Source organism: Atta colombica, unplaced genomic scaffold, assembly GCF_001594045.1.
Source record: "Atta colombica isolate Treedump-2 unplaced genomic scaffold, Acol1.0 scaffold92, whole genome shotgun sequence".
Taxonomy (NCBI): domain Eukaryota; kingdom Metazoa; phylum Arthropoda; class Insecta; order Hymenoptera; family Formicidae; genus Atta; species Atta colombica.
The window spans coordinates 1,159,523-1,169,786 of NW_017259586.1; the positions used below are offsets into that span (position 1 = coordinate 1,159,523).

Genomic DNA, 10,264 nt, shown 5'->3' on the forward strand with positions numbered 1-10,264 from the left:
TTATTATAATATAATATAATAAAATATAAAAATTCAAAAAGCATCTAAGATTCAGCTTCGATCGTAATAGACATTAAATTTTTACTTGTGCGTATTCACATATATAACAGTTTTAATAAATCGTTTATTATTATAAAATGTATTCCATTTTTGTTGTTAGTTATGTTTATGAAAATTTTTGAACAGCATTTATAAATTATAAAATATCACAATTTCCAATTTGATTAAAATCACTTTTTCTATAATTAGCTGAGTTCTTTGGATTCTTATTCAAATATACTGACAAGATAAATTTTTGGTTGAACATGAACGTAGAAAAATTCTAATCATATTAATCAAAATTCTAGTTACATAAATTAATTATATAATAGGTTCAATCTGAAATTTCTGATTTGTCTAGTTTCAATAAGAATTCCAATTAGTGCAATTAAACTTTTTTTTCAATGTAATATTCATTCTTTTTTATATATTTTGATTCGTTGAAATTAATACCTCTTATCTTTTAATTAACATAAATTAAATTGGTTTTACAGATCCAACGTCAGTAATCATGTTATTGATTTTAACGTAATCTCCGGAAGGTTAACAAGCAGAGAAACTTAAACTGCCTCAAGCATGAAATTAAATCAGTTTTGATGGCTCTTACGATTGCATTAAATCTCGCCGGATTATGTTGATGAATGTAAAGTTACAAGTTCGTTTCGTTTATCTCCAGCCATTTATTCGTAAAATGATTCAACAATTCCACTGACGAGTCGCTTGATCAATTTTTTTTCTCCCTCAGGCTCCGACAGCAAGGTGTCGGACGTTGACGGACAGCCCTACACAACGTTGCTCTACAGCAACGGCCCAGGTTACATACATCCGCGGAATATACTACGGGAAGCTGGGAAAGATTCCATTCAGGTAAGAGAAACCCATTCTCATTTTCGTACGCGCGAAAGGTAGTTTACCAGTGTTTATTGGATCGGAGAATGATCGAGTAGCGAAATCGAGATCGCGTTCGAAAATCCATCACGTACCATAGCTGTTCGTGAAATATTCTGCCAAACACTTCCGACTGCCTAGTGCTTATCCCCAACCATTTTCTCGAGTATCCTGAAATATCGCGTTCGATGGGCGCTAGGAATTTTTTAATCTTGCCGTAAAATTAATGAACGGGCTGTACGATCGAACATGAGGCAAATTTAATTTTGATAAACAGATATATCAAAAATGGTACACATAATGATTGTATAATGATATTTTTAGCAGTGCATAAAAATCGCACTACTAAAATAATCATTAAATTTCGAAATATTAATAAAATATAATTTTAATAATAATTTAATTTCAGAAATATTGCAATTTTAGATATTAGATATTAAATTTTTTTAAATTGAATTAATTTTAGAATTATGTTTTAATTATTTGATAAAATAGATTGCATGTAAAGATATTGACAATCTTCGCAAAATATTTGATTTAATTTAATTTAATTTTTTATGTGATAAAATTAATTCTCTTTTTTTTATATAAATTCCATTGATAAATAATTTTTCAAAATTCAAAGATGCTAAATGAATTGTATAAAAAGAGAATTTTAAAATGTGACACATGTCTAGTTGTATGTAAAAAGTGCAATACAATGCAGCGACTGTTTTATTTAGTGTCATATATTTATTTATTTATATATTTTATTCTATTTGCGTTTGTTGTTTATTGATTTTTAATTTCCTTCGCTGACATAGCTTTTCCATAGAATTTATATTTATTTTCGATCGAGTTTATGTTACACGAACTCGCGTTTTTTCTGCTTTACAGTTTTCCACATATCATATGTTTACATAAAGATTTAAATTTATACTAATCTGTAAATAAAAATTTGCCATGTGTTTCACAACTATCTGTGTTTTCTCACGTATTCGCCGAGTTTTATATCATTTTGTATTTACATATCGAGCAGAGACATTTTAGCATTCGCTGAATATTTACGATACGGATATTATTCAACGTCGGTGAGTTACATCGCGGAATATGGGTAGATCATTTCGCGCTTTATTCGCACTTCGCTTTATATTATCATCCCAAACTCATGCGTACAATAATTTATTCTTCGATGCGGGCAGGTGTGGACATTAACAAATTTTACGCGCAAATCCGATACGCCATGTATAATTATGATTTTACTGCCTTATTTAATATAATGTATTATACCACTATGTCATTACGATACTAATGTAAATTAATCTTGATTAACGGAGAATGTAACTGCCTATAATATATTGAATATATATTATATTTCCTTTAATCGTACAAATTTTCTTTTTATAAAACATTGTAATTTAAAAAAAATTACATTGTAGTTTAAAAAAAATTCGAACGATGTCGAGATCGAAAAGTTATGAAATTTTCTGAATTCAAGTCAAAATGATTTTAGTTGAATTTTTATTTATCGAGATATTTATCAAGTTACAAATTAAAAACATTATCTTTCTCATATACTTTATCTAAAACTTGTTATTGCATATTTGCAATATTAAAATCTTGCTCTTGAAATTACAAAGTAACAATTCGTATAATCTTTTCGCTCACAGCATTCGCTCTCGGAATGCATTGAGCAAAATTCATTCTAAAGTTATAAAGGTATCATCTGCCGGTGTGATTCTCGAGTATGATTATTCAATTCCTCGGTATGTTCCGTCAGAGTGAATCGTCATAAGCGGTAAGTAATCCGAGAAAAAAGTGATTAAAATTTGGATGACTATTGGGGCGATAAATTATGTTGACCTGCCTGTCCTCTTTCAGCGATGATTTTATAAGTTGCAAAAAGGAAAACGATCAAGATATTTCATCATTTTAAATTCAAGCGATAGTTTGAATGAGAATATTATAGAAGAATGTTAGCTAAAGAATTATTATTGTGAAAAAAATATATACACGATTATACGAAAATATAGGAAAAATGTAAATGTATACAGACTTGAAAATAATTTTGTTGGGTCATCAAAATAATTAATTTAAGAATTTCAAATATGATAAGCAATGCCAAAAGTTTTAACATTTTAGCAATCAGTTTAAGCATCTTATATAATTATTCTAATAATCCAAACAAATATTTTCAGATCTGCATTAATAATTACATTTTTTAGATACTACTTTTTTTTTTAGTAAAATCTTTCTATATGGTAATTGCTTAAATCTGCAAATTTTGCAATGCTTCAATGTTTTTTAATATTGACATCTGTGAGTCAAATACATTTTTTGCAACTTTTTATTCCACATAGATCTTGAGAGATTAATAATGATAGTGATAAGAAGACAATACATTTTATACATACATATTTGAATAAAAACGAAATTTAAATAATCTTAATTAATCTCTATGATTCATTTCCAATATTTTTTTTTGTATATTGCGTAAGATCTGTTAAGAAAATTTAAGACTCATGTAATTAAATAATTGAAGAGCCATCAGCCACACATATCGCAGTTTGCAAGTTAAAAAAATTTTTATATATTTATTTTTAATATGAATCGTGCTTTTGTGAATAGTTTTGTTGTTTGGCTATTTGAAAAGTTGCGTTGTAATCTGCATGCTTTGCTGGAATGCATACGATATAATGCCATGAATGCATAGTTTGAGCTAGGATAGTATCTCGTAATATTGCTACGATAGTGCCATGTAGACCCTTGTTCAGGCGCGGTCACATTTTCTACGAACTATCATGTAAACGTAAATTCACATAAATCGATATCACGCGGAACAAGAAGCGTCCGTATTTTACGAGAGGAGATTGTTCCCATTTTATGAGAATATGATTTACACGATGAATGTCAGGTATGCATTAAGCGCGTAAATCTGCTCCACCAGTCGGTATTAGCAGCAAATCTCATGACCATAATACAAAGTACATACACAGTAAATGTGCATGCGATAGTGCCAAAGTAAACAGTGACCTAATTTCCGATCGAACAATTTATCTCGAGAATATGAAGAGAATGATTTGGAGTTACTGTCCATTTCCGTAACCTGATCTTTAAATGAATTATCGAACTATATATAATAAAATTATGTGATACGATGGCAACCTTAGTAATGCTATTAAAACAATATATATATATGAATTTTTATAATTTGAAATTAGTTGTATTATTTAAACATCTGAAAATTAAACATCTTCATTGTAAAAGTAAAATTCAGTATTGTAAAATTATCCCGTTGATTATATAGAATGCTTCAAAATTTCGAATCAAAAGATGCTTGTATGATTAAATGGTGAACAATGTTTCTCATTACTCATTTCTGTCTCTGTACTTTAATCTGTGAAAATTTTGTTTCGTGACTTATAATGCGACAAAATGTTCTTTCTTTCATTTTTCGCTAATAAAAAATACTGCCATGATGTCATGCTAATTATGGAAATAATTATCGTATCGTTAAAGCAACTTGGAATATATTTATTTTATAAAAATGTTCTATCCTGGAACTGGACTTATCTATCCTCGCATTTTATATGTACTGACACGATGTAATAAAAAGCAAGTACGTAATAAAAGCAGGTACCCATCTCAGTGATTTATGCCTGCAATTACATACTGGGAGTTAATGCTTTAGATATCCAGAACGAATTAAACACCGTGCCGAGCTGATATCGAGCTATTTAGTAGACGTCGACTCCCTTCGTTCGCGCGATATAGCGCGTAAATTAATGAGAATTTTTCAGCTTCGATAACTCGCTCGTTTCGCATTGCGCCGTTTCTTTCGCCCTCGTATTATGCCCTGCACTCCTCTGCATTCCTAAAGCGCAAACTGGTACAAATCTGTTCCGCCCCGCACAATCGACTTCACCCGGTTCGCAGGGGTGTTCATCCCGCATGAATATCCGCCTCTTGTAAATGTCTTAAAAGAATCCTTTTCACTCTTTATTCACGCAACCAAAATTTTTTATCCTGTATAACAACATTCGCTAATGAATACTCCTTTGTGTTTTTGTCAGGATATTATTTTATAGAAGAAGAAGAGAGAGAGAGAGAAACAAGCAAAGATAAAAAATTCCGAGCTTTAAATGTGATTTTAATATTTTTCCGAAAAATATAGAGATATCTTATATATATATATATATTTTAGAATATATCTTATTCATTATAATATAAACTAGTTTAAAATATTTTAGATTTTATACGACAGTTTATATTATAATAAATGTAATAAGCGAATTCAGAATTCTATCTAATCTGCGTTAGATATTTGTTTAATAAATTTACAGCCATTATTGCTTTTGTATCTGATCCTCTTGTTTATTTCGGTAAACTTAGTATCCTGGTCCATTCCATAGATTTTGTCGCCGAGAATAAAGTGTACGAGGTATGCTTTGCTCTGCAATATCTCCGAGTTTTCGTATTACCCAATAGAAATACCGAAGTCGGGATATACTGATGGCAGATAACGTTAACCTCGTACGATATTTAACGCTCTCTCGACGCACCATAATTCCTTAAGACGCCATTTCTCCAGTTACATCCTGCTCCAATGGACCCAGCAGCTCGGCATTGCTTTACGCTTAAACAATCATCGTCGCTGGCAGAATTTCTCTCAAGAGAACGCGTAGAAGGATTTAAATGCGTAAACATCGGAGAAATTTTTATCTATTTATTTTCAACAAACGCGACTATTTGCCTTACGATTATTTCTGGACAAGTGTTTTTTGTGGGAAAGACATTCTTGGAATTTTTCATGTAGAATGTCACAGAGTGACAACCGAAAGTTGCTAAAATTAAATAGCTGTTATCTTGTATAGTGAAATATAAAATGAAATGAATTAAATACTTTTCTGTAGAGGAAATCGTCGTTTTTGTTGGCGCGAAAGGAATATACTTACATTTTTAAACTCGTAAAAATAAACGTTGTAAAAAAGCCGAAAATCTATCTAATTGCATGGCTATATAATATTCATTCAGAAAATCTCGGCATAAAAAATGGAAAAAATGGATCATTTTTCCGCACTAGTTCGAAAATTTGCCCTAGATGGTTTTATTTTTGTCAGATTCGAATTCAGCGATTCAAAATAGATAAAAATAGCTGGGTAAAAATAGCTCCATCAGAGTACTTCTTTTTGTAGGCCTGTGTTATCCATTATATTCATTATTATATTCATTATTTGCAACATTAAATTTGTCTTTTGTTCTCTTTTCTCTCCTCCTTCTTTTTCCTTTGACAAGTTTATAATAAGAATAATGTTTCTGTCTAGTTTCATATATTCTTAGAAGAAGCACAACGTTCTTTGTACTATTCTTACAGACATTCAATGAATATAGCGCATCCCTTTTGCATTCTTGTCAAGACTAGCAATGCTTTCTATGAAATTATTGATATTTTGCTTTTGATACTGAATACCTTTTGTATGAATAGTTTGCCTCTGATCTTAGCTGGATCGAAAACTGTTATGATATTTGAAAAGAAATATTGAATATAGAAATATTTAATGATTTTACCTAAATCATATGATTCAGAGAATGTCCAACTAAGGTAACTACATCCAATGCTTTTAGAACTATACTTTCCGATTTATATTGTAAAAAAGAAAAAGAAGGAAATCGGAAAATATCCATCTTACTGAGTGTTCGCGACGCGAGAATAAAAATAAATCTAAGATCTTTCTCATTTGACATTTATTAACATGTTACAAATCGATTTTCGTTGAATCAATTGTAATTTTTTTTCCAACTTTTAATCATCAGGATAAACTCTAAAAAAGATCTGAGAAAGATAAAATAAGCGTTCTTGTCATCAACGCCATTCTAGCCATATTCTTAGCACTTGTTGTGTCTCCTATGGGCATAAAGTTTTGTTCCATTCTCATTGCTCCAAAACCACTTCTTCCCGAGTCTACTCTAGGACGTGTCGTGGGCTTTCATTCGCGGCGAGATCGCGACAAAGGGTCTACGGTATCTCGACGAGAAGGAAATATTGTGAGAGAATTCCTTTTTTCACCGCAACAGTGTGCCTCATTTGAGCCGCACAATGTAGCCGCAGGCGGAATAAAATGCAAAGAGAATTGCAGCGGGTCGTAGTTGAAATTCACGGTGATATCTTTTCGAACCAGCTGTTTTAATTTTATTCTCGTTTTAATTCTAAAATGTGTGCCGTTTCCGTTGGAGGAAGTTCAATTTTAAAGCAATACAAATTACAATGAGATAAAGAAGAACAATATTTTCTGCCAATCTTTGGACTTTACTGATTTTAGAATTTGTAGATTAGAAATTACGAAAATGTAACAAAATATAAATATAACAAAAAATTAAGTAAGTGTAATAAATAATCTGCTTGAACAAATTGTCGATGTAAAATAATGTATTGAATATCGATATTAAAGATATTTTTTAAATTAAAGTTACGATTTTTTTCAAAATAAATAAATAAAAAATAAATAAAAAACTAATTGATTAATCCTTACCCTTCTAAGTACAATTTGGTGTCTCATCTATAGCAACAAGTACTAGAATCCATCTATTTTTTTTTCAGAGAATGATTAAAAAAAATCTCTAAAAATTCATCAACATACTTTCAACATATTTTCTAGAATAAATATTGGCACTTCATTTTGGAAAATAATAAAATATAGTATAATTTAGTTATAATTATCGAAAGACGCAAAGAAACTTGCATGAACAGGAATCGCTCGGTAATTACTAATGATCTCCCTTAGTAGGGGAAGGGGTAATTTTATACAGTGTTATTTTTATTGTAAAGCATGATATTTAAACAGCATGATGCTTTACATCATATTATAAAGCGTGCAAAAATTAATTCCTCCTTATTGTTATTTTATTTTGTTTTATTTTATTTTATACGCAGAATGTAATTATATCATTTCTACAATTTTTAAATATAAAACTAAATATAAAAATTAGCACAATAAAATATTTTTTCGGTTTATTAATTGCAGAATGAAATATATTTTTATTAATATAATATAATGTAATTAATGTAATGTAATTTTATTCTTTACTTTTAATTATACAATATTATAATACAAAAATTTCTTTCGTATTTTATGAGTTAGATTACATTTATGAAATATATTCCTGCACATAAAAAAATATAAATGTATTTCTCTAGGGAAATAAATTGTAAGTTTCTACGTGCGATTCACAGAGTGTGCACACATATAATACGTATCTGTGACAATTCGATGTTTCCCGCTATAACATTTTTTAAATTTAATGTTAAACATCATGAAGGTTTATATTGCTGTTTTTACTACTATATTTTATATAGTCGTAGTTATAAAAGCGGCCTCATTAAAAAATAATGCTCCGTTATATCCGACAACTATGAAGTAGTATTCTCTCATAAAATGATGATGTCTTGAACATTTTTTTAACAGAATGTTTTCCATTATTTTTAATAATTCATTGTTTGTGTCAGAATAGTATAGATCGTATTTTTAAATTATTTATATACCGATTTATCAAGTAACATCAGTTCCTCTTTTACATTCCTTTTTTTAACTTGTTTTCACGTGACTATAGTTTTTACTTTGTTAAATATAATATCTAAAAATGATTCCAAATGAAACGTTCGAGAGAAATCGGGACATAAGGCAAAGATGTCATACAAAGATGTCTTTCGGATAGTTTTATAAAATGTCTTTGAAAAATGTAAAGTTTTTCAGTTCAAAACATTATAATGTTCTCCGAGTTTATATTTCTAATGTTTCAAATATTTTCTTTATTATATATACGACATATAAAATTACAAATAAAAATTCAACTTGAATTTCAATACGAAGTCTAATTCTAAAGTGAGCTGAAGGATTTCCTGTATTTTTTAACAAAATGAAAAATTACTGATTTTCCTATATTACATTTAAAAGTAATTGCAAATATAAAAAGTTTAGCGGTGATGAAAACTTGGATAAAAAATGATTTCAATAAGAAATAGACATATTAAAAAAAAATAATCAAGGTAAAATAAAAAAATTGTTGTTTAAACTATAAAGTTATATTATTAAATACAAATATTGATCTTGAATTGTTTTATTTGTATCTAACATTTACATTTATATAAAAAGTATCAATCATTTTTTGCAGAGGTACGATTTTTCATTATCATTAATATTCAGCAAGAAATAAATGTAAATATAAATTTTTGATTCCGCTTTCTCCCTATAAACGTTTAACTCCCTATTAACCTAAAAGTGATTTATCTCAATCAATTAAGTCTTCAAATTCTTCATTCCATTTTCATTTTACAAATTTTTTTAATTGTCGTCTACGAATTTATGCCTCATTAGTCATCTATCACAGATTCAATTTGTCTATTTGCATTCTTATCGATCCTATCAAATTTTCTGACAAGACGCACCGGGAAGTCCCGTCCAATCTCTCCCTTTCTCCCCACCCGATTTAGGTACAGTAATTGCATCTGTAACAACTATAATTACAGACGGCAGGCGTGCCGAGGGCGTGGGCGACGCACGGGGGTGAGGATGTGCCGGTGTTCGCCGTCGGGCCCCTCGCGAATGCCCTGTTCTCCGGTAGCGTCGATCAGAGTTACATCCCACACGCGATCGCCTACGCTGCCTGCCTGGCCCATCATGCCAGCCGTTGCTCCCGGGATTCTACGAACAACGCGAATGCCAGCGATACAATGAACGCCGCACCGATAAGCTGTCCCTCGGCAGAGCCGAACAGCGCGGCGATATCCAGTGACGTAATGAATGACCGCATGCGAAATCCACCCACGAAATCCGGTGGTCCCTGCCGTTCATTGGCTGGCAGTCCTTCGCTGCTGCTGCTGCTGTTACTGCTGCAGGCGCCATTGATGCCTCTGATACCCATCGTTCTGCTGATTCCCCGGTGTCCCTTCGAAAGGACGAGTTAATGCGCTCCTTTCTTCCGTGTCCGAGGAGGAGAGCGGTCTCCTGTGTGACGTCAGGTACATGACAGCGTAGAGAAGCTACTGAACACCGATGTGGAGTAACGGTCGATGGAACGACCGCAGTGTAAATTTGACAGGACGCGGGTCTTCGAGAGTGGCTTACTCCGAACGAGTAGTGATCGCATCTCTCAGTGAACCGTTAAATGGATGGTTTGCTCAACATCCATACGCTGCAAGGGTCATTGAGTGTTGATGCAGCACAATGTAACGTCACAGTACAGCGCGGAGAGTCCTTGGAAAGGCTTTTCGAGAGCGACTTAATAGGAAGGAGGGATCCGTCACGAAGGTTTGTCCGAAGAAAAGTGTATTTGCATCTCTTCACGTAAGAATCGGTTGACA

General features: G+C 31.4%; 1 protein-coding gene across 4 annotated transcripts in view; it reads left to right on the forward strand.

The window, feature by feature from the left end:
- Positions 1-10,018, forward strand: part of LOC108693569 (alkaline phosphatase-like) — a 187,553-nt gene extending 177,535 nt beyond the window's left edge. For all 4 annotated transcript variants that reach the window (XM_018202587.1, XM_018202588.1, XM_018202586.1 and 1 more), the window contains 2 exons: positions 785-906; positions 9,431-10,018. In XM_018202587.1, the coding sequence (XP_018058076.1) occupies positions 785-906; positions 9,431-9,868 (560 nt within the window). In that variant the 3' untranslated portion in view covers positions 9,869-10,018. The remainder of the gene's footprint in view (positions 1-784; positions 907-9,430) is intronic.
- Positions 10,019-10,264: the final 246 nt, after the last annotated feature.